The sequence below is a fragment of the Telmatherina bonti genome, assembly GCF_933228915.1.
Source record: "Telmatherina bonti genome assembly, chromosome: 19".
NCBI classification, from domain to species: domain Eukaryota; kingdom Metazoa; phylum Chordata; class Actinopteri; order Atheriniformes; family Telmatherinidae; genus Telmatherina; species Telmatherina bonti.
The window spans coordinates 25,918,320-25,944,353 of NC_136617.1; the positions used below are offsets into that span (position 1 = coordinate 25,918,320).

Sequence of the window (26,034 nt, forward strand, 5' to 3'; positions counted from 1 at the left end):
ACTGAGTTACTTTATTGTCAGACAAACTGCTTTACTGTGTATGTGTCTTAGTTTGTGTGTGTCTGCCGTCGTGTGTTTATGCACTTCTCTGTTCCATCTTTGCGAGTAATCATTTGCACATATGGGCATCCCCGTAGTCTTCTCTATGTCTGAGTATCAATGGATCATTGGAGCTTTGAAGTAAACTGCTGTAAAAGGAAAAGGAATATGATGTGTGTGTGTGTGTGTGTGTGTGTGTGTGTGTCTGTGGGAGGGAAGGTGGGGGGTATTTATATGGCTTCATCACCCAGCTGAGGTATGGGTGTTGATGTTCCTCAGCCTAATGTGAACAGATTAAAACCATTTTATAGGGGACACTCCTTGCCCTTGATGCTTGTGGAGCAGACTGGCAACTCCATCTTTGGTTTACGTACTTTGCTCATTAGCCACTAACAGCTGCCACCCAAAATCTTTATTTGTTGGCCCGGTATTATGAGGGCATCAATGTGACAGGGTGGTGCTATCAGATCTGACTCAGGTGAGTGTTAGAGTCAGAAATGAGATATGATGATGAAAATAAAACTCAAAAATTTCCAAAACTGTGTTTTACTGAAGAAAATCTATAAATTTTTGGTCTCTAGGAATATGTTTGGGTTGATGTTTGGAAGCATCACTCTGGGTGTAGTTTTCCATACCGGAGCAGTGTGGTGGCGAGCTGCTCCACTGCCCATCCAGCTGGCACATTCGTGTGGTGTTGCCGATGATGGTACGCTGGCCCATGCAGCTGTAGCGAATGACTGAGCCCACTGTTCGACGGTCACCTGAGATCTGGGCATATGGAGGCACGCTGGGGCGATCACAGAGAACCACTGTCCAATAGAAGAAAAGAAATCAAATATATTCCATGTAAAATATTTTTCCTCTCAATCTAAACAGTGATGGTCAAATCAACTACTTAAAATGGAATTATCTATCTGTTTATAGAAATATGGGAAAAAGCATCAATTGCAATCAACCAGCGAGGTTACTTACACAGGCATTTGGGTAGGGAGCGGTCCCAGGTGCCATCTCCTTGGCAGGAGACAGAGCTGGTACCCAGCAGGTAATAACCCGGGTTGCAGCGATATGACACAGTAGTCTGGAAACTGTAGCGATGCGGCCCGCTGGGCAGTACCTGCCTGATGCTGTTCTCTACATGGCCTGGCTCTGTGCAATTCACAACTGCAAGGACAAATGCAGGAGAGAAATGGAGACAGGGGAAAGGAGCATATTGTTAAAGCTGTTTCATGTAAAATCTTACAACATAGAAGATGAAAGGATTTTTTTCCCTCCCATTTAGTTTATCCAGCATCCATCTAGTCATCCAAACCCAAATGAAGTAGGAGGCAAGCACAGGAAATAAACATTTGCTTCATTAGAGGCAGTCTCCTGCTGGCTGTTGTGGTGCTGAGATGGTGATGGATGGAGAGCTCAGAGAAAAAGAGGCACCATGTCAGTTTAGCAACAGATGGAGAGAGTTAGGGAAAGGGCAAGAATGTGAAATGAATGAAGATGAGGGGAGGTGTGGTTCAGTCTGTGAGGAAGAGGTTCTGATGGTTGAGAATATATCAGGATTCTAACCGCATGTCAGCCAAAGACTGCTATCAACACCTTTCCATCTTGTCTGTGTCAAATACAGAGCACAAACAATGGCCTCAGCAAAATCAACAAAAGTCAGAGTTACTGTCGAGCCTAAACTGTTAACCACAAATGTATGTATACACTGATGCCAAAGAGCTAATGGCTTCTAAAATATAGTCTGTAAGTGCCCACATGGTCATTATGCCCCAGTCTGCATTGCCAGTCTCATCCTTATGAAAGTGTCTTTGCTCCAGCCAAAATGAACCCACTGTATGCTAATGTGCCTAAAAGCTTGCTCATTTTCATGCTCCCAAGCTGGCAAGCATTGCTAAATCACCCCCCCAAATACCTATTATAATGCATTTCTGAGAGTAAAGCACTGACCTCTGGTGCCATCATTCACGACTTCCTGCATAATACCAGTACAAAGCCCATTTTAGGCAGTGGAGCTGCTTCAATAAGAGATTTTCCAAGCTCAGAATTCAGCTTTAACGTCCACGTTCAGGAAACACAGGCTGAAAAAGGTTCCAACAGTCACAGTAAATAACTGACCTCCTGGTAAATTCCTGCCTGGGCTTGTGTGAGGAAAGAAAGAAAGCAAAAGGACGAAAGAAAAATGAAGAATCAAGGTAAGAAGAGAAGACAGGCTGAAGCTATTCATTGCTGTTCAGCTCAGAAGTAGGCAACCTGTCAACATCTCCTGTCGACATCCTGCTGAGTTAAGTACTGGATCACACGGCTTTTTTCCCCTGAACTGCTTCTTTTACCTTCCATCACTAAATGACAAGTAAACACATAAGATTTGTCCAAAGAGGTTCATGCAGCTCTGACTCAAATTGGTGATTAGAGAGGGACAGAAGGCCGGCTGTGCTGGCAGTGTCCTCATTTTTCCTGCATTATTGATGAAACCTACAGACTTTATCGTAAAAATCTAGACTGTGCTGATGATTACCTCAGCTGACTGACTTCTTCTCTGCCCTCACCTCTCTTGCTTTCTGCATATATTTCTTTTTCTCCTATTAAAAGAAAAGCGATGCACTGGTTTTATTTGAGAAAAAAAAAATAGATGGATGAAGTAGATGTCATACCGACACAGTTTTTCCTCCCACAAAGAGAGAGGTAGGCACTTTCCTAAATTTGTCACGATAGCTGTAATTAGGGTAATAAATCTAATTGACAAAAATACCTCTAAACTACTTATGTCTTCATATCAACTTTGAGGCTAATAGCCATCAACACAGATGCTCGCCCACATGCAGACAAGCGTAAGCAGTCTTCACATAAAATGCATCCGAGTCAAAACAAGGCCAATGCTAATATGATGTCACTGCTAGAGCGAAGAGATTTAAGGCATATGTCTCGGAGAAAATCGTGCCTGCTTTATGCATGCAGCAGCCAAATGTACTTTTTTTTTTTAATAACTAAAGAAGTATGCCTGTGAGACTTGTAACTTCTCCATCTCTCCAGAAATATATATTGGGGGAAAATAACTTAGATTCTTTCTTTCCTCATTTAATACAAATTCATAAGTCAATGAGTTTCTGGCTCTGTCACTGGCTTGTCACATTCAGGGCCCATCTTTGAGAGGCACCCCTTTCTGTGCCTGTCATAAAGCCTTTAGTCTGATGCCACTTAGGCACAGCCATGACTGCTGTGATACATTGCTTGTTACAAAAACACTGTCAAATTAAATCTCTTTGCCTCACTCATTCAAAGCAGAACAGAGTGCTTCTTATTCAGAGCAAAATTCAGAATGTAGGTCTCCAGAGGCCTGCCGCCTTTCATTCAACCTCAAGGATTCTGTGATTGTCTTTGGCCGTCTCTGCACTGATGTAAACTTTGCTTCCCTCATGCAGGTAAGCCTAGGGGTATAACAGAGGTAGTTAGGTTGAGAGGAAATAACATCACATGTAAATATTATCTGCAGCGCTCAGAGACCATTAGATTCAATTCTGTGGTAATTAAATAAACTGGGCTCCTCTTTCAACCCCCCCCCCGTATGAGTCAGATAATAAACTCATTCTCCTTGGGTGATTTGTTGCTTCATCTCAACTCTTTCTGTAATTACAATCACCTGTAGGCACAATAGTAGTGCCCTTGTAAAACATAGTAGGTCATTTATTAGCCATATAAATTAGTGAGAACTCAAACCAGAACCAACCCCCCCCCCCAACAGACAACTCTGCAGAAATGAGCTCAATATGTGGTAATGTCCCCACTTTGATTCAATTTGGAAGAAGCCATTTTATAGCATGACTGCATTGCTTCCTCTCTTCCTACATATCTCCTTGACACTTACTTTTACACTTGGGGAGGGCTTTGCTCCACTGCCCGTTGGCCTGGCACATCGACTTCACAGCCCCGTATAGAACATATCCCGTATTGCAGACAAAACGCACAACATCGTTCAGGTTGAACTGGGTTCCTTGTGTCACACCAAAAGTAGGGTTGCCTGGGTGCCCGCATGTAATGGCTGAGAGATTAAAAGTTAAGAGAATGTCATAATTACACATGAGGAACATTGACAGAAACATTGACATTTACATAAAAAAGGGACAAAAAGCATGTGGAACATTAAAACACAAGTAAGCTTAAAGAAAGTAGTTGAGGGGGGGTCACATGTTCTCAGTGAAAAATGTTTGTGAAAAATTACTTAGATCATCTCTGCCTTCAACAACTTAAAATTCCACCCAGAGTTTTACAAATGGATTTTTCCTGAGAACTTACGAACACAGACAGGTGTACGTCCTGACCAGCGGTGATCCTGTTCACAGATTCGCACTGACACTCCAATGAGACGAAATCCTGGGTTACACTGGTACACAACGCTGCCTCGGTAGTTATAATTCTCTCCAATGATTTGACCATTCACTATAGGCTCTGGAGTGCCACAATGACCAGCTGTGTGAGGAAGAAGAGTCAAATGTTTTGACTATCTGTTAAGAAAAAACAGGACCTAAAGTCATAAAGATTTAATCCTTTTTTATGTTCTTAGGATCCCACCTAGACACTGAACCTGTGATCCACTCCAAAGACCATTAGACATGCACTCTCGCACCCGAGAGCCCACCAAGGTATATCCTGTGTTGCAGGAAAAAATAGCTGTGGCTCCATACACAGTCAGTGTTCCAATCTTGTTACCATTTGGAGGAGTCCCGAGGTCCCCGCAGGAAATTACTGAAATTAGAAAACAAACTGTTAAACTCAAATGAACAAATATAATGAAATGGTTCAACTTTGACTTTACTTCCATGATATGAGAAACATCTGGACATGAGGCACAGAATTTTGCCAACATTTTGATGCCAATTAGGCAAGTGGCTTATTGTCAAGTAACAGAGAGAAAACCAATTCCACTTACTGTCACATACTGGACGAGGATCTGGATAGTTCCATGTGCCATTTGTCTGGCAGCGAATGATCCTTTGACCCCTGTAGTAATATCCTGGGTCACATATGAGCATCATTATAGCATCATATTGGTTCTGAGTGCCATAAATTAGTCTCCACCTCCCATGTTCCACAGCAGAGTGACCAATGTCAGGGCAGGTAACGGCTGGAAGGCAAGAAAGAAAAAACATTATTATTAGGATATTTATTTCAATATAGCTGACTTTCTAGTAATACTGTTTTTTTTCTGTTTGTTCATTATATGTGTGTGTGTGTTTGTGTGTTTCTATCAGTTTGTGACTTGAAACCATGATAATATACATTTAGCTCCATTTTTCCCCCAAAATATTTCATGCTACAATGATTTTATAAATATTTTCACAGTAAAAGCCAGATCTAATGGGCGAATATCCATATGCAAATGGGATGCAAATGACACGGTTTTGGAATACAGGTCTGTCAAATGTCAAAAACTACTAATTTGCTTCCTTCCATCTTGAAAGATGATGCCCTGAAATCTGGATTTTGAACGGTTTTAAACCTCGCACATGTCCATTGCTGTTATGTATGGACATCCAGAGATTTTCATTACTATGTATCAAATGGTTCTTTGGAAACTCCAAATCTTTCTGCAATCTCCAATAGGTTTGTTTTTTTATTTTGAGCCATAGATGGCCACTTTCAACTGTTTTTAAATGTTTGAAAGACAGTATGTTCACAGCAACTCACACTGATTATCTTCAGCCATTTCACACTTCTTACTGAATTTAAATTGACAAATGAATAAATAAACAATGGGAAACACACATTTGCCCATGAAAACTTTGAATCAAAGATTTAAAGCAATGTTGGCCCATCAAAAACAAACAAACAAAAACAACTACATTCATGTTAAGCACATAATTACTGGGTAAATAACTAGACTGTATCTGGTTTAACAAGTTCAATAACAAAACATATGTATGTGTCCAAATATTTGTAGGCCTGAAATACATCCAATCTGTTTAGGACGTCAGGTTTACTAAATGGTAAGAGAAGATACTCACGAACACATCTGGGTGGGGCCTCAATAGAACTCCACCTCCCAGATTCCTGACAGACCACTGAGGTGGTGATAGGCCCGGCAAGTCGAAACCCAGGATTACACTGGTAGGTGGCCCTGGCTCCCAGAGAGAAGTCCTGGCCCACAATGCTACCGTTAATGGGGGGAACTGGCATCCCACAGGACATGACTACACAAGAGAGGAGGAAGCAGCAGATAAAAGATTGGGTACAATGCACATAAAAGACGAAAACAGTTGAAGGCAGAGGTAGCAAAATGTAAAATAAAATGCATCTTTGCACTGAAAGATGCCCACAATAGGGTGTTTTGTGCAAAAACACTCTAAATGGCTGCATGAATGTGCAGTAAACATCAGTTTGTCCACCATCTGCACAATAGTGAGCAATCAACCCGACAAAAAAAGACATGCAATTCAAACAAAGATTACTTCAGAAGTAGAGCTGCTTGTACACAGACTGGCTACCCAGCTGCTACTGTTAACAAGATGGGTTTGAAACTGGACTGTGGAAGTGGAATTTTACATTTCATGCTTTTGTGACTGAAAATAGAAGACAGAAGACAATTTAGAGACACCGGAAATCCATGAAGATAGCACATCAGCACCAATTCTTTATAAAGCTGCTTTTGGGTTTTTGGATAGAAGATTTGAATTTGCATTTATAGCCTTCTTGCTTAAATCTTGTTTATATTTTAAAACTTATTTTACATAATTTAAAAACAATCATGGATTACTTCATTTTAAGAGGACAATTATCCAACTTCCAATAAAAGATTTAGCTAAGGTACATCCAATGGCACCAATTCTTTAATACAATTCCAAAGAGTGACAAAGATAGCTTCCTTGGGGCACAACGTTAGGCTGAGTAGTTTCTACTCATGACACAGCCTAAACTGAATTCACACTTTTATCTAAAACAAGAAGAGTTATGCTTTTTTTTTTTTTTTTTTTTTTTTTTTTTTACTTCAATCGCTTTGAACAAAATGTCTTCTTAATCTCAACATGTTGGTTCAGATACACATTTTTCTATAGTTTTTGTGACTTTTCTGGTTTGGTTCAATTTTTTGCAAAATGTTGGTTTGTTTTCTTTTCTTTTTTTTTTTTTTTACGTATTGACTTGCATTAACTGATATATATTGGACTGATGGAGATTTGTTTTAAATAGATCACAATTAACTATTTGATATGTCTGTAATTTGCCTTGATATGACTTTGTTGTGAATTGCTGTAAACACAAGTTCAGAAAACAAAAAGAAACAAAAAAAAAAACATTTGCAACGAGTAGGTCCTCACCTTGACAAAGTGGTACCGGTGCGTTCCACTGGTAGATTCCTTGTGCATTTCGGGTGCACGTGGCACTGCTCTGACCAATAAGCCGGAAGCCTTGATCACAGTTAAATCGCAAGGTGCTGCCCAACTTCGTGCCTGTTAGACTGTGCACTGTACCATTTACAGGGTTGTTTGAAGGGCTGCAATAGGCCGCTGTGCAAAAGAAAAAACAAACACATAAATATGCAAACCTACAGAACATAGTGCAAAACATCTAGAAAACCAACAATGATGCAAAGCAATGCAAGTTGCTGAAAAGATGAAGATTTAATACACATTCAATTGCACAGAGTCCTAGATCTCTACTGCATCTTCTTCTCATGCTGAGGGAAAGGACGTATTAATACAAGCATAACAATGCAATCTCTTTAAGGCAAACACTGCTGTGTTGAGGCGAGAAAAATTGATTATGGGAAACTAATGTTCTGCAAAGCAGAATGGGAGTTTGTCAGAGGAATATCATAAAAGTGATGGATACATAATACGAGGATAAAATATCTGTTTTTGGTTAAATTGGTGGCAGCCATGATCATTTGTCATCACAAATGGTGTTGGGAATGGATCCGCAGTTTCCAAAGGAGATTCACAAGCATTAACAGAGTTTATCAGATCTCAATGCAACAAGGCTATGCCTGAATTCAGCTGGAGAAAAAGTATAAAAAGTTATTAACAGAAAATGAGAATTGTAAGACAGTCACTCTGACAACTTTCAAATAATATTAATTCCATCTTAAACAACCATGAATAATGGTATATCAAATACCATACACATACAGTTTCCCTGTGTAAACACACATGGCTTTCTGGGTCAATGTGCAGGACTTGACAAAAAGCTGTTGATACATTTAATTAATCAGTTGTGTTGGAAGAACATAGTAAAATCCTGAAGCAATACCATTATCCACTGAATTAAAGACGTCTCGTTATCACATGCAATGAGACAGGATGAGTTTCATTATTAAGTAAAAAAGCTAATTTTTGGTCATACTAGCCAAAAGAAAATGTTATAGAAGGAAATAAATGAACCCCTTTGTCATTGCCCGAGAGGATAATATACTGTAACAAATTAATGTTGCTACACATCCAAATTAGCCTTAAAAACAGAAGTTTAAAAGAACACATCAAAAGAAAGGATAACATGGAAGTAAAGGATGGAACTTAAACTTAAAAAAAAAAAAAAAAACTGTACAGAATGATGTGCATCATAAAAGTGACGCAGGACAGAATGTAGATTTGAGGCTGATTATACCTGATGCTAGATTTGTGATTCTCCACAGACATTGCAATTCAGGCTTTGGCAGTGGGTCATCTAAAGGTTGATGATCCACTCATTTAGGAAACAGGCTACACAAAGGGCTTCAATTTCAATCAGTGCACTTACAAAACTACTCTGTGAAATGGGAGTGTAACTGGAGGTTTCGAAACCACCTCTGAGCTAAATGTTTGTCTCTTCTAACTGTGACACATTCATCCGCCTTTCTGTTTTCCCATGTTTCATTTTCATATTTTACCTATAGCAAGATAGTATATCACCATCCTGTCTGGAAATCATCCCAGCAACTTATACAGAATAAATCAAATCTGTGTGTTCTGTTGACTACATTAGACTGCATAACAGACAAACAGAGAGGGGCTGACTTAGTTAATTAAACTGATGGAGAATATGAACATTTTTAAACGGAGTGATGGAAACAGTGACAAGCTCAGGATGAAGCAAAAGAGAAGAAAAAACTGAAGGCTTGTAGGAGAAAATGAAAGTAGTCAATGGATGAAGTCATCAGGAAGTATAACCAAAAAGTTGAATGTGCCTGTGCCATTTGTTTATTCCTCCCCACCAAGGTACAGCAGAATGAAAATCCTATACTGACTGTGGCATCATTGATGACATTTCTTTCTATTCAGGATAAAAAGTCCCAGAGCAGGGTTGGACCTTGTTTTGCTGTCTCTTGTTAATTTATCATCATTTCCAATTGCTACTTTTATAAATTTGTCCAAGGCCAAAACTCTCAAGTTTTATGAAGCCTTGTCACCCCCCCCCCCCCCCCCCCAGTTTGGGAACCACTGATTTAATCTGTTACTCAATCTGCCATGGCAAAATCTATCAATATTTTAGAATAAGACTAAATGTAATGGATTTCCAACAGCTTTTTGTCAAGTTTGCACAAGCCTGTAAACAATCCATTCATTAAAACCAGGTGTGTTGCCACAGGGACACATCCTATATAGTCCTTGAGCAGTGGATTTGGAGATCCCTGATGTAGGAGAAAAATTGATAATTTCTACAACAGAACATGCAGCTGGGGAGACAGAAAGCTCCACAGAGGAAGAGGAGATAGACCATTAGTCAATCTGGCTGAGTGGTGTTGATACACAACAGAGGGAGCTTTTTAAATATTTACACAGTCATAATTCACAGCGACTTATGCAGGTGTCATATACCAACAGATCCGTCATGGGAACGGGACAAAACAGAGGAATAATAAGAAACAGGGTTCAATAATTCCCAGCCCTGCCACACAGTAGGATGTGGGGCAGATGCCTGCTGCTGCCATTTGGCTCTTATAGAGATGGGTCATATTTCTTGCTGTCGCAGCTACAGTTGGCAGCCCAGATGTTGGTCTTATTGAAAAAGTACCTCCACTGATGAAAGCAAACTTGCTACAAGGTCCCAATACAACAAATCAAACATCATTTTCATGCAGGGAATCAATCACAGCACAAACGAACCAGTGGGATAAATGAATGCTTGTAGTCTACTGGTTCTTATAACTCACCTGAGTAACGTATACGAAATCCTTTGTGACTGGTAGTGTGATCAAATGACCAGTGCAAGTAGACTTTATTGCTGGAGCTGGTGATACTCAGTGGACTGGAATAATTACCACTGAGGGTAATTAGGAGGGGACTCTGTCTGGATGGACCTAGGGGAAAAAATAAAATAGAAATTTTATATATATATAAATATATGTATGTAAGTATATAAACATAAAATATCATATAAGGCTGTGTAGGTTCTCTTTCTTTACAATAAAGCTTTGAGCTGGATTGCTGACACACTTGGATCTGAGGATTTCCATTATGTGTAACTGATATTGCAGATATGCTTTATATTCGGTACATGCTGAATTTCATGGAGACTGGGTTTTGAAGAACATACAAAACTTGCTAGAATAGTATAAATAATAATAATAATTAAAATAATAATAATAGTAATAATTATAATAATAATAATAATAATAATAATAATAATAATAATAATAATAATAATAATAATAATACATATTTCAGACTATAACTAGTTTGGCTGCCTTAAGGTGAGCAAATGTCTGCTCCTCTCCAGTCGACAGAAGATAAAAAGCACTAATCAGCATCACTAGTGTACACAACCACCATTTTCTCTGAGCTGCCTGGCAGAGTTGCTGACTGTGCCTCTAATCATATGCAAATGTACAAGGCAGATGTGGGTGTTCTGTCACCATAAAAGTGGGGCTGTGTGTGATTTTCAGTTAGTGGAGGCAGATAGCTTTGTTATGGACAGTAATGCTAGCTGTCTGGCTCATTTAGCCTTTCACTGCCGATTTCTGTCAAAGCCTTCGGCCAGGAAATTGGGGAGTACATTGCAAATGATCAAGTAACATTATGAGTAGTAGTCGGCACACAATCCAACTGTTATATTTGTGCCCTACTGTAAATAAAGATTCACTTATTTAGCAGCTGAAATGACCCACCATCAAATATCTCAAGCTCATCGAACTGACGACTGGTCTGGAAATGCTCAATAGTGAAGGTTATGTTGTAGCCGGGCTCTACTTTGACGACCCAGGAACAAGATTCAAAATGAGGAAAACCACTGCCAGGCGACTGGCTCATAATGACACCCGTGGAAGCAGTCAGCACCTCATTCATGGGACAACTCACTGGAGAGGAAGAAAGACAGCAAAGAAACAAGCAAAACTGTTATCTTAAAGTAGTACACTTATCCATTTATGTTTTGTGTCATTTTATAATTCCTCAAGTTGTTCATTCAGTTTAGTGGATTCAATTTAACTTGAAGCCTAAATTGGATTGGTGTGATCCATAATGTTTCTGGAGGACAACTCAATGTGACTAAAAGCATGGCGAAGCGAATTATCATTCTGGTCCATATGCTGTTACAAGAAACAAAGACATGCGTGCAAAAGCATTCCATAAAACAGATTATATATGACACAGCATCGTTGAATTGCTGTGGTCATATCTGACCATTTTTATCATCTGACAGATAAAATGCTGACTAAGCAAGTAACTCGTAATTGCCATAAAATTCTGTTGCTGTGGTGGATCTGGATACACCGCACTTTTCTGATCATTTTGTTTTCTCTCCTCGTTCTTTTAGGTCATCACCTTGTAGGACACTCAATGGGGGTTGTGTATGCATTTTGAGGAAAAACACAGTACTCTTTTTCACTTTTTGTAATGCCAGGCTTTTAATCTGCTACAGCTGTATGCATGCAGTGGAGTCCCTGAAAAAAAAGCTGCAACAGGACTGAAACAGTATGTTGTAGCAGCACCACTATGCAACAGTTACATAGCTGTCCATTGTTTTTGCGATTCCATCCAAGCGCTGAGGTAGTGAAACACTGCTTTCCACTGCACAAACAGCACATTCTTTATTACTTGTGTAGTTCAAACATTCCAGTACATCTCTTGTTTATTTTTTTATCATGGCTGTTCCAATCTCTTTTTAAAATAATTAAAAACATTAAAAAAAAAAAAACAACCTCAAGGCCTTTTTAGCTTTGCATAATGGCACTCAGTGGTTCGAAGATGTAAGTTAATTCCACCTGGAATCAACCCAACAACAAGGTAAAAGAGCCTTAAAAAGAGCGTTTGCCTGCATCGGGAAGCTTTGTTTACTAACACTGATAATGAGTAGAAAACAGGCAAACATCTATTCAATGCTTTAAATGTGAAGAAAATGCTTCAGAGTGCACATAACTGGATTCACAGTTAAGTGTTCCATCAAATAAAAGTGAAGAAAAATTTGGAGTTTATGACAAATATTTAAACAAGTAAGCCTTTTCTACTGGAAGGTAAAACTGATCAGTAATTGCCGACCTTGTTGAAGTGTAGAAATACTAAACACTGCATTTAGTTCAAGCACCAACTCCTTTGTGAGAAGGTGTGTGTAAGTGCAAAGTTTATTTGTGCGCTGAGTCAGTTTCTATATTAGTATCGAGAAAACACACACATGGTGTCAACTGTGGCTTTGTCACCGCTTTGGGTGAACCCACCTACTGTTCCTATTTACTCTACCAAGTTTCTCACTGTAAACTAAACTAATAAAACCATGTTTAAAACAAGGTGAAAAGCCCTTACAATACAGACACACTAATTAACAACTTGGATCTTTAAAAGAACATGAAGTTCAGCTTTAGATACATTGCCACCTGCTTAAATTTAAGACATCAGTGTTTACCTTGTGTTTGGTGCAAGTTCATACACCTGTCATTGATTTGAAAACCACTTAACATAAAGTGCCAATTCAGTCCTTTTACAACAAGATGGATGAAGATCCTCATGTTGGCTGCAACTGTACCATCATGATGAAATTGTATATATGAATTAAATGTTTGTTTTGATATTTTCATTATAAAATTAAATATATTATTTCTCATCTGTGTTGATTAATTTCTATCTATGTTGATTAATTTCTGATAATTGAATATGTTCTGGGCATTGTAAAAGTAAAAGGCAGATGTTTAAATTGGCTAGATTAAGTAATTAATTTAAAACATCTTGTTTAAGCAAAAGTCACAACAAGCAAAATGAGCAAAAAACTATACAAATAAAATAATTGATCAAAATGATATTCTTATCTGCAGATGGGAGTGTCAATACAACCAGTACAGTCTTTTTAAAATGCATGTGCATATAAGGGAAGATGTCATTAAATCTGCAAGATTTGTCAGATGTGTCAGCACAAACACACAATATATATATATATATATATATATATATATATATATATATATATATATATATATATATATATATATATATATATATATATATATATATATATATATATGGGTTAAAAAACAAATCGCAAATAAATCTGTATTTGTATAACAAAGTCTATCATGTCAACAAATTTCAAGTACTTTTTTTGTTTTGTTGATATACATATACACACACATATATATATATATATATATATATATATATATATATATATATATATATATATATATATATATATATATATATATACACATACATATATATATATATATAAACACACACATTATATATGTGTGTGATGGCTGACAATAATTATATATATATATATATATATAATATATATATATATATATATATATATATATATATATATATATATATATATATATATATATATATATATAATGATCAGGTCACTCACAGAAATATAAAAAGATCAGGTGGTATATATCTATCAAATACTTGCAACTTTTTGCATTGTTTGTTGCATTATATTTACGTGAAATACTCATGCCTATCATTAAAATATTTAAAATATGTGATAGAACAGTTCACTCATTGGCTTTTACCCCAGTAAGAACGCGTTTGTGTGCAAGTAGGGCTGAGCTTCGGTAGTATGCATGACAGTGTCACACTTGACTCCAAGTTTTAAGCTACGTTGATCTACTGTGATTCAAAAGAAATTCGCTGGATCTGTGGCATCGTTTACAGTCTCAAACACCTTTAGGATCTGAGTCAAAAGGTTGAAATCAATCAATGAGATTAAAGCTTATTGCACCTGGTAGCAACAGATAAAATTTTAGAGTCAAGTTCATTAAATGTTCAGTTCACTGTGGTGTGTTGTCAGTGACCTTTCAAGGAGCTTTAACATGTATTCACAATTGCTTTCAGCTTTTCCTGGAGCAGAGGAAAGGACAAGCAGGGGCACTTATTATCAAACCAATTTACTTTCAAATGAAGCATTACTTTTTTTATTCACAGGAGCATTATGGAGAAAAGATAGAATCGAGGAATAATGCACGATCAACATCATGCAGTAAATCTCTAAAAAAAATTCAATTTTATCATCTAAAAAGAATAACTGGCTGCAGGAATTCAAGAAGACTTCAGTAATTTTTATATGAATGCCTCATACTATGCAACAGCTTAAAAAAATAATCGTTAATGGAGTGTATTTGTGCTAAAAGGCACTAATATGTAAAAGTGTGTATCTATACACATACATTTGTGCTTGTGTGCAAACATGTCTGCATATAAATGCACTGCTGCACAGAGATGCCTTTACTCATGTTGCTTATTCAATTAGCAAAAGCTGAAGGGTGATAACATGCTGATTTAAAAGGATGGCTGACAATTTAAGCATTTGTCAGGATCAAGACCTTACAACTATGAGAAGTCAAGTATGACAATTAAAATGTGAAAGGGGGGAGCGTAGGGTGGGGGCAGCTATAATCCATTCTGGAGGAAGACTAAAAGAAGGGAGCAGGGTCAGGAATAATAATAAAAAAAAAATCTATGCAAGAATGAAGAGACAGACAAAGAGGCAAGAGGATGAAGAAATACACTGTAAGTAGCTCACAAACTGCTGTGATGGGTAATTAAGCAGGTTTTAGCCAGAAATTTCTTTGGTGGGATAAGCACAGGGATTTTGAATCATCAGCACTCATTGTGTTTTCTTAGAACAGACTGAAGCAACACTTTGTCCTGAAGCTACTGCTGTGTTTATGTGTGTGTGTGTGTGTGTGTGTGTGTGTGTGTGTGTGTGTGTGTGTGTGTGTGTGTGTGTGTGCATAATTCTTCAACTCGGAGACAGGAGACAGTAAATGTGGTTAAAGTCATTGAGTCCAACATGAGTCTGTGTAATCAAATAAAAATTAAATTGAATATTAAACTAACCAACCCGTTGCTCAAATGGCAGCAAAAACAGGAGACCAAACATATCTGAATGACTGCCAGCTACTGGCAGGATTAAACATAAAGAGCAAGAATAAGCATGTCTGTTCACACAGGAGTGATATTGGTGACTTGTGTCTCTGCTTGTATGCCATTTTTGGGAGAGAGAAAAAAAAAAAAGTCAAAAAGTCAAAAACGGTTTCCTTCAACACCCAGCTCTGTCTTTGGATATCAGGATCTGCAGAACTGAGTTGTGAACCAGCTACAGACAATGACAGGAAAAAGGAGAATGGGAAACAATGGGTACATGTGTTATGCAACAACAGATGTCTGATGCTAGTGAGTCAGTAGAGGGGAAGGAGCGATTGCAAAGAATGGAGGAGGATACTGGCACTGAGGAAGCAGCAGCACTGCAGAACCAGCTGTGGTTCCAGTGCTGCTGTTTCGACGACCATCACAGAATGACAACATCTATATCTATCTATCCATATATATATATCTATCTATCCATATATATATATATATATATATATATATACATATATATATATATATATATGCACACACGAGCATGTGGTGTGTTGGATCCAGTGTGTTTGCGTGTGGCGGCAGAGGCCCCTCGATGGGCAGGAGGGGTTATGCCTGTCAGAGCTAGAAGTGGTGATTTGATAGGTGTAGCTGCATGCGGCATGTCCCCTGAATTTCAATGAGCAACGCACTTCGTCTCTTTGCCACTCTCCAACCAAATGTCTCCCAGTCTCTCTTTCTCACCTTGCCTTTAAACTGTAGCCCTAGTCTTACCTACTCACCGCTCCTTGCCTCACTTAGATGCGTCTTAGTCTCAGAAAAATGTTGCATTTGCCCTGTCAGAGTCCTGCTTATTCAAAGTTCACTCAAACTGCTCTCATCCTCAATGTTTTTAAGCATCCTCTTTTCCTGTCCTTTCTAGTTCTCTTCTGTCACATTTAGAAAATCTCGCTCAGCCCCTCCTTGTCTTTGGCTTTTGTTATCTGGCCTCTTTATCACGCCGGTCTGTGTATATGAAAGCAGAGAGACAGAGTCAACAGAAAGAGGAAAGAAGGTGGTGCATGCAGGAACTTTTGTCCTCAGCATGAAATGTTACTCAGCATAAAAGAATGCTTGCACTTGCATATATGCAGGTTCATAAATACAGATTTTGCTGGGTAGATATAAGAAAAAAATTGACAAAAAAGGGATTTATGCACCTATTAAGTAAAAAAGAATAAAGAAGATTTCAGTGTCATTTTTTCTGCTTCTCACTGGGTTTCCCAAGAGCAGCACTTTCCTCCAGGTCTAGCCTGTGTTGTATGTATCCAACTCCAGTTTAGTTGCCCTCATCCTTTCATCTATTTTTTTCAAATCTCTTTCCTTTTTCACCTCATGCTGAGAGCATTTGCATATCCTCACAGTTTAGTCCTCTCTTACTAGCATTCATCTACCTTAACTTACTCTGCCTCAATCGCTGCATAACCCATAAACAAGCTAAGACACAAAATGTTTAAAATGTGAAACACACTTTAAAAAAGATAGATGCATCTATAATATTGTCAAGTACAAAGTAAGAGTGGGACCCCTGCATGCACCCCATCTTTTGCCTACAGCAAACCTGTTACACACAGTATTAAGATGAGGCTGTATGTGAGGAGTACTGGAATCCTCTGGGAGGATGATGTCTTAGCGTGACAACAACACAGCAACCACCCTCAGCCTCATGGGAACCAAGTACCATCCACAGAAATGGAAAGGGTACCAAATTGATGTGTGGTTGTTGCTCTATGACTACAGGCAAAAAGAGCCCCCATGGGAGGCAGAAATAAGGGAAAACACAACCAGATGCTTGAGTCTCTAATTAAAGAAAAAGACAAAACCCTGCTGAAAAAAAACTCACAGGACCCCTGTTGGCAGATGAAGGCAGTGTTTACCTGTCTTGTAATAATAATCAGCCACAAGGTTAAAACCACAAGCTTAAAATTGTGCTGCCTTTTCTCCACAACCATGGTAAACAGCTTTGGCAAACTATTAACTCTTTGAGTGTTCCTGAAGTAAAAAAAAACAAAAAAACAAAAAAAAAAACACAATGCAAATGTGAGAAAGGTTTTTCAGAGAAATAATGAATTTATGACTGGAGCTACTTGTTAGTTAGCTGACCCCTTTCTGTTGCCATAGGGGAGGAAGGTTTACTTGTACAGCACAATTAATATACAAAGCACATGAGTGTTTTACATAAGACATTAAAACTTTTACAGCAAGATGCAAAAGAAAAAAACAAAACAATAAAATTAAACCAAACTAAGATGATAAAAGGGAGAAAAATTAAAATGCATTAAATGAATAAAATAGAATAAACAGAAATTAAATATAAACAAAACAGATGAAAGCAGAGAGAAAATAAATAGACATAAACTGTTTGTATTATACAAACAGACAACCATGGGAAATATGTCATGACTGTAATTGTCTTCATTAAAATCCCCATTAGGATCATCATCACTGTGAATACTACTTAAAGGCAATGGAAAACAAATAGTTTTAAGACCAGTTTTAAAAGAACACAAGTTTGGATCAGACTTCTGATGTTCTCATAGTTTGATCCAGATATTAGGAACATAAAAACTGAACATTGTCCTGTTCTTATTTGGTTTACTTGTCGCATTGGGAAGCGAACTTGACCCAGATCATTTCAGAGGTCTGTTGCTCATATGACACTGGAAGATTACATGTAGGCTTACAGTGTAAACAAGAACCATTCAGTGTCTTGTGCACCAGCAGCAGATTTTTAATATCAATCTTTTGGAACAGCCAGAACAGGAGAAATTCGTTCCTCTCTTAGTCTTTGTGAGAACACGAGCGGCAGCAATGTGGATTAGTTACAGGGGTCTTTGGGTGCATTCACATCGGGATAGTCAGCTAGATTTGGTTTGATTGGGGACTTGGTTCAGCTGGGAGGAAAGAACATTATTCTGAGATTGCGTTCACATTGCACTTCTCAAATGAGTCAGACCTTCTAAAATAAAAAAAGAAAAACTTGTTTTACTCTCCACCAGAGGAGAGAAACTATGGAGCTGCATCAGATCCTAATGGTCTGGGTTGATCAGATTTCTTTATTGTGACATATTTTTTCTTGACCAGAGCTGTCATTATGTGTAATGTTCTGAACCCACAATGCACTTTGTATTGCAGTCTGCATTTGAAGGCGGACAGAGTCTGATTCTTTGTTTTGAATCAGAATTTGTTTTGCACATTCACATTACCCCTAAACAAAGTGGACTTTCTGAGGAAACAGACTGATTAGAAGGCTGATGAGAATGTGCAATTACTGATTTTTTTTCTTTAGAGGGATGTTAAATGACTTTATTACATTACTCAAGCCTTTTGGAAACACGTGTATAAACTTGTTTTTTATAAACCAAAACCAAAATTGCAGCGATAGTTTGTTCAAGTTATTCTTCAGGTGGTAAATGGCCAATTTGGTTAAAGCTTTAATATGGCTGTGAAAAGGTAGCTCAGAGTTCAAAATAACACTGATATTATTCATCATATTCAACATTGCTGACTAAAATTGGACAGTGATCTTGATTCGCACTTTTGTTCGTATCTTTGTTTCGAAACATGACACCAAACCTTTGATCCCAAATTCTTTATATATATATATATATATATATATATATATATATATATAGATAGATAGATATTTTTTTTTCTTTCGTGATTTTCACACCTTTGTTCTTCCTTTGGATCTTACATAATCATATCATATCATATATATATATATATATATATATATATATATATATATATATATATATATATATAGATAGATAGATAGATAGATAGATAGATAGATAGATCGTGATTTTCACACCTTTGTTCTTCCTTTGGATCTTACATAATCATATGCTGAAGAAAAATTCTGTTTAGCTGGTAAAGATTTTTTTAAAGCCCATGAACAAATCACAAAGTAACACTGTGGAAATAGTGAATTAACCTTTGAACCCCCACTATGAATTAAATATTCAATTTTTCACCAAATTATTTAACTTAAACCCATCAGAAAGATCTTGAAAAGTATTTCTATCGTGCATAGATAGGTGGGGGAAAAAAAGCTAACAAACAATAAAAGAATACTGGATACTTAATGGGAAATTAGTTCAAAAAGTGCTTTCTACTCAGATTCAGGTGCCAAGTGCCCTGGATGCGAACACACAGAAATACATTTGATATTCTCAGATATTTTCTACACAAGCACTTACCTTCACAAGAGGGCGGAGGGCCTTCGAATTCAAGGTGTGTGCCTAATCGACAGGTCAGAATACTGTTTCCACTTAACTGATAGCCTGGAAGACATCGGTAGCGCACTATGTCCCCTGAACACAAAGATGCAGAAGATGGTGGTGCATTTAGTAACCAATCTGAGATATTGCCAACAATGATGATAGCTGATACAAGCTGAAAAGTTCAAACATTAACTAGTGCCACAGAGACAATTAGAATTTATTGCATGTATCAGTGAAAGAAAATGTTAACATTGGAAAATGTCCACTGGGAATGCTGAAGAAGAAACACAATGTCAGTACCTTTGTGTGCCTGAATAATAAGCCAGAGTTATGAAAATAAATAGATAAGATGAAGAGATATTTATTGTCTACTACAGAAGATAATAAGAATATGAGCACTGGCCCCACATTGTACAAGGTTTCTGCCTTTCTGGTTATGTTGTCATATTTATTCTGTTATTCAGGGACCTTAAAAATCCCTGGATGATATACTGTACATTGTAGTAAGTCTAGATTCAGTGCCACTGGCTTAGGGAATGTGTGGTAAAGCAAAGCAAAGACAAAGTAATCTGTCAGAGCCAGAATGTAATTTGACTGTGATATTATTGTTTCCAAATGCCGCAGTTTACCAAGTCACAATGGGACCAACATTCAGGGTGAGAAACACAGCAGTGTTTACATAGCGATCATTATGCGTCTATATACATGTGTTTTATTGTGACAGCATTTCCACTTACCTATTTTAAATTCTTTGCTTGCCATCAGGATTTCTGCATTTGGAATGATTGGGGGGGGCAGGCAGTACAGCAGCCTGTAAGCTTTATTCAGAGCATCAAAGACATAAGGTGTCAAACACAATTTAAACAGAGTTATCTCAGAGAATTACACATCAAGCAAGTTCATACCTTGATAGCTGATACGAAATAATCCACCTTTTTCAGTGTTACTACGGAAACGTATCAGCACCTGATTGGATGTGCTGCTGGGTGGGTCATTGGGCTCTCCATCAGTGAACACACCGAGTTTCCTGGCTGTCTCCTGCGGTCCATCCCTACAGGGGACAAATGTCACAGGTTATTTCTTTGCTTCAAAAACAACAGCGCACTGGAGACCACAGCCTTTGCTCATGAACAGCTATTTTCAGAAAACACCTTGAGGCTCCATCATGCTAGCCAAACTGAGCCACATGCCAGATTATTGTCAGGAAGCTTCAAGCAGCAAAGCGTAATCAAGCTGCTCTTACTCAATCAAACCCAAAGCAATTACTCTTGCGTGCTCGAGCGATTATGTTAGAATAAGGTAGAAATTACTGATAAGTGTGAAGCGACAGGTCTGGATCGTACTGCTCTTGCTAACAGACATCTAAGGGAGCGTCTTTGGAAGCTGTGGCCCTGCCTTGGCAGTCCCCTGGTGTGGGCATGGCCGATTAAACCAGCTCCCAGATTCCTGCCACAACCATTCAGCTTAAAAACCATCTGTCTTTGGCTGTCAGGCTGGGCATGGGAGATTACAAGCAGCTCTGGAAACGGCTGGCTAGGGACTGCTGCCTGACAGCACTCTAGCCAAGCCGCCATTACGGGGACCATTTCCTTGGCTCAGTAGTTCAGTGGGTGGATGCACAGCAGTTGTAAATGGAAAGTGGGGAACGTGATAGCCCTCCTCTTGTCTCTGTAGGATCTTGTTGGGGGAAATCATAGTAGCCTCCATTTACAACAGGAAAGGAAATAAATTGACCCCAAAAAATAAATAAAGTGTTAAACTTCTTTGGCTTACTGCAAACAGGTTGACTGAAAGTCTTGTTGAAAGATCTGTTTGTAGCCCAAACAGTGAAAGCCAGACGTCAAGCCCACACAGTGTGGACGTTTGGTGTGGTCTTCAAGCTAGCTGGGTGGCTGGCAGTAACAACTTCGTTTTCACTGATGTCTGGGACTTTTGGAGCCAGAGAGAGGGGGATCAACTGGGGCTGGCAATCATCATGTATTCAAAATCCTGTCTCTGGTGATACATATGGCAGGTCCTACTGTGCATAATGTGATGAAAGGAAGTTTTACTCAGAGTGGCAGTCAGGAAAAAAAAAGATCTGCACCCATCACCTAAATGCCCTTACATTTAGCATGTGAGCTTGTGAGAGAACAGCTGGAGCTGTTAGTAAACATTTTTAAAATGAAACTTTAACCTCTGGTATGTTCAGTTTGGCCAGGGATGTTCTCCATTTCATTTTACTGGTTTAAAATTAAATGCATTTTTCCAGACATTAATAGAATTTGAGTTTATAAAACTAATATCTTTTTTTCAATATTTTGATGTATTGTGGCTTAAACAATCATTTGAGTAGATGCCATATCTCACACTGGAATGTATTCATTACGGGGACCATAACAGACAAACAGATAAAACAACACTGCTAAAAACAAAACCCCCACCTTGGCGGAGCTAACCAGTATATGTAACAGTGTTGATATGAACTTGGTTATTGGTAGAACTCAAATACAAAAATACAAAGTATTTAATCAAAGTACTATTAATGATGTATTGCTGTCAGAGAAGCAAAATTTCTTACCATACAGTTATAAAATCATGTGGCCCGTGAACCTGAAGGAGGGTTAAGTTCAGTTTGATACCAAATCCAGGGGCTACTGTGATCAGCCAGGAGCAGTCAGCTGAGCTGGGGTACTCCTCTGGGTATCCTGGGGAGAATATTGTCCCATTGTCTGATGTGATGTTCCAACCACAAGGCACTAAAACAGACAGGAGAGAAGAAACAGAAAAAGACTATGTATATCAGGAGGCCATGAATACAACAGGACACATACATAAATCAACTGTAATCAGTAGAAAAGGGGGATTTTTCACTCCCCTCCTCTTCTGTTTCCTTCTCGGTGCCTCTTTCCTTCGCTGCTTCACTCTTCGTCTATTGCCCAAGCACTCGTCTGAGCTAAAGATTAGCCAGTAAAGCCTGTTAGTAAGTGGGGAGTTGGACAGAGTGTTTTGCAAAGATAAGGCGTCAACCCTTTCCCATTGAGGCAGAAGAGAGGGAGTACAGAGATGAGTCAGGGGGTGTTAGTGTGCACCGGGCTCTTGAGGTGCGTGCATATGTACAGAATGTGTATTTAAGGAGGAGATATGTATAAATTTGTATACCCTGAGTGACAGCAAAGGTTATGACAACATGTACATGTCTAGATTGCAAACACTCAAACCCCCAAGGCCACACATGTTTGGTAGACTAAAGAAAAAAACAATAAAAAACACACAACAAAATAAGAAAACAAACAAATCACTATTAAAAGGAAAAAGACCTCAGACCTCAAAAACACATGCATATAAAATTGAGTGCATTTCAAATATTCCTCAGAAAGTAATAGGTTTAAGCCCTGGTGGACCTCATATCCACCACTGTGGATCAGGGGAAATTAGGAGAGTGTAGTAATCACAGCAGTGCAGGCATCTCATGCAGCCCTGTGAGGGTATGCAGGTTTATGGCACACCCTATGATGCCTGTGGGTAAAAGATCAGACCCAAAGCAGATATCACGTGTTTAATGTCCCCATTTCTCTCTCACGTCAGGTGTGTGTGTCTGCATGTTCACACTCATGTTAGACCTCTGTCTGCCTTAGCCTTGTGGTCTACTACCCTACTGCTGCTGCCTCACCTGTTAAATGAGCTATTGATCAAGCCCATTGATTAAACCCTTGACACCCTATGGAGCTGCACTTCTGGCTAACACATTGACTGGCACGATACGCAAGTCACAAGTGTGAACAGGGATGTTGCTTCAAGCATTAGATGAGATTAGAAAACCCACACATGCACATTATTTTATATTTTCTGGCTAACACATTGACTGGCACGATACGCAAGTCACAAGTGTGAACATGGATGTTGCTTCAAGCATTAGATGAGATTAGAAAACCCCCACACATGCACATTATTTTATATTATATATATATATATATATATATATATATATATATATATATATATATATATATATATATATATATACACACATATACATATACATATGTATATACACATATACATATATATATATATATATATATATATATATATATATATATATATATATATATATATATATATATATATATATGTATATATATATATATATATATATATATATATATATGTATATATGTATTGTTTATATATTTTATATATTTTATTTATTTATTTCAAAATTTTGATGTAAATAAACTATTTCATGGGCCAACTTTTTTTGCTGAAATAAGTAGCTAATCACTGGTCTGCTTATTTTGCAAATAAGTTTCTATATAGCTTTGCACATAACAAAAAAGGCCAAAAGATCAAGAGGGAGGAGTAGATGAGACACCAAAAGACAAGTCTAGATTCGCTATATACTGTAATAATAAAGATTAGTGCAGCAGAGGTCACAAATAAATCAGAGTATTTCTATTCCTTTAAAGGAAATTTATGCAAATACTTGAATGGCCAAATGAGGAGGAGGTTGTACTGTTCTCGGTGATGGATGGATGATTGATGAGCAGGAAGACATATGTATAGATTAAAATTAAGTAATGAATTATGTTATTCGTAAATCTGAAAAGGATGAAGTATGTTATTTTCAATACTTTGGGTGACAGAATTTACCTTATTACAAAGACATAAGTATGTATATCCGGTCTCTTCATCATTCCTTCCTTTCACCAAGTCACTGAATTATACTCTTTTCAGTTTCACTTACAGAGAGACGCATCAGGCTACACTCTCATGCCTGTTGTAAATGTTAAATGCACATGTGCAGACAGATGTTAATGGGTCTCCACATTTCATGCCAAAGTACACATGAGGATACAGAGTAGAGTATGTCAGGAATAGTTACCAGGCATGAATATTGCATTAGACTGACACTGGAACCCAAACAAGCACCAATAATCTAAATTATTACATAAATAAGCTGTGGAAATTGGAAATTGCATTGTAATAACAGGGGCCGTTATATAAAAACAAAGCAATAAACTGAAAATTATGTGCTTATTCTTTACTTTAGAAATAAACTTTCTGTGTCAAACTTGGTGTGCACAAAAAGACAATAGCTGTAGGAGAATAAACCATCTCCTGCTCTCTCTTTTCACTCTGTTGCTCCTTCACTCACTCCCATTTATCTCCCTGCCACCCCATTCAAAGTTCCAGTGTCACGGCCATCACCTCCCTCTGTAATTTTGCCCGCCTTATTGAATAATCGACAGCTGGAGCGTGAGAATGTGTGTCAAGGACAAGGCAAAAGAAAAGAGCATCCATTACTTTTCCTTTCCAATTTAGTCCCTCTTTTATTCGTCTTTTATTTGGCTCCTCTCCTCTTTAGCACAGTATCGATTTTCACTGAAGACTGCTTTGCTTCATTAATCGGAAATAATAATTCAGTTTAATTATGTTATTCATAATTGATAATCATTATCTCCATGGCTGCCTTTTACACTAATGATGTAATAGCTCAATATGATCTTAACAGAAAGTTATCGTGTAATTGGTTTAGTTCTGCATTTGTGTCTGGAAGAATTTCAAGTTCAAATTTCGGAAATGCATTAAATCTTCTTAATTTGGGTATTTGGGCAAATCGTGTGTGACATTACCTTCGCAGCGGGGGAATGGATTATCCCAGTTGCGAGTGGTACCATGCTCACAGGTGAGGATGGAATGACCCATCAGCTGATACCCAGGCAGGCACTCGAAGGAAATAGACTGGCCCACATTGTAGCCGGCACCTACCACCACTCCGTAACGGAAGGGCTCTGGATCCGGGCATTCCTGTAGCTCATATGCTGCCGGGGGAAAAGAAAGAAAAAACAAAAAAGCATCTTTTAGTTCAAATAGTTCTGATGATGCTTTCAAAGCTGGCTAAACTTACTAAGGCCTTGTTTTAACTTTGACAACGTAATGTTTTGCTCACAAGCAACACTGCGAGAAACAAACTTCCTTTATTTCAGTTTAGCACTTTTACTTCAACACATTTCTGTTGCTCATCCAGCTCAGTCTTCTTCCACTTACTCCTCTGACAGGAGAGTTTCCTCTGACAGGAAACGCCAGAGGCAGGTCTAACTTGTGCTGCCAGCCTATGATGCAGTCACCAGAAGTAGGGTAGGTAAATAGTCTTACTATTTCTTGGATACAGACGGGAGTAAGCAGTGAGGCCTGAAGAGCTAGGCATATAAATATGACTAAAGGAGCCGATTTCTATGGATCATGGCTTCCCTTTGTATGAGTTAACTCATGCATAGACTGCAAAAAGGGGAGCTTTCGCAAACACAATGCTTGATTTATATGCTAATGTACACATAATTATGTAAATGCATGATTCCACCTTTCGATTTGCTGGCTCGTTTGTTGAATTGCTAAATATAAACTTTGTGTGCCTGTTGCATATTTAGACAAGGCCAATTTATCCCATTTAGATATTAAGTGAGACCTGTTACTGACACATG

The 26,034-nt window shown here is 38.1% G+C and overlaps 1 protein-coding gene across 1 annotated transcript in view; it reads right to left on the reverse strand.

The window, feature by feature from the left end:
- csmd2 (CUB and Sushi multiple domains 2) overlaps nt 1-26,034 on the reverse strand; it is a gene marked incomplete at both ends in the record, with an annotated part of 242,218 nt that overhangs the window by 18,564 nt on the left and 197,620 nt on the right. The window contains 15 exons of the mRNA XM_079259047.1: nt 675-848; nt 1,012-1,200; nt 3,899-4,072; nt 4,327-4,500; nt 4,603-4,776; nt 4,961-5,155; nt 6,036-6,221; nt 7,344-7,532; nt 10,154-10,300; nt 11,108-11,296; nt 19,547-19,660; nt 20,308-20,388; nt 20,476-20,621; nt 22,131-22,308; nt 25,186-25,374. Of these exons, the coding sequence (XP_079115173.1) occupies nt 675-848; nt 1,012-1,200; nt 3,899-4,072; nt 4,327-4,500; nt 4,603-4,776; nt 4,961-5,155; nt 6,036-6,221; nt 7,344-7,532; nt 10,154-10,300; nt 11,108-11,296; nt 19,547-19,660; nt 20,308-20,388; nt 20,476-20,621; nt 22,131-22,308; nt 25,186-25,374 (2,499 nt within the window). The remainder of the gene's footprint in view (nt 1-674; nt 849-1,011; nt 1,201-3,898; nt 4,073-4,326; nt 4,501-4,602; nt 4,777-4,960; nt 5,156-6,035; nt 6,222-7,343; nt 7,533-10,153; nt 10,301-11,107; nt 11,297-19,546; nt 19,661-20,307; nt 20,389-20,475; nt 20,622-22,130; nt 22,309-25,185; nt 25,375-26,034) is intronic.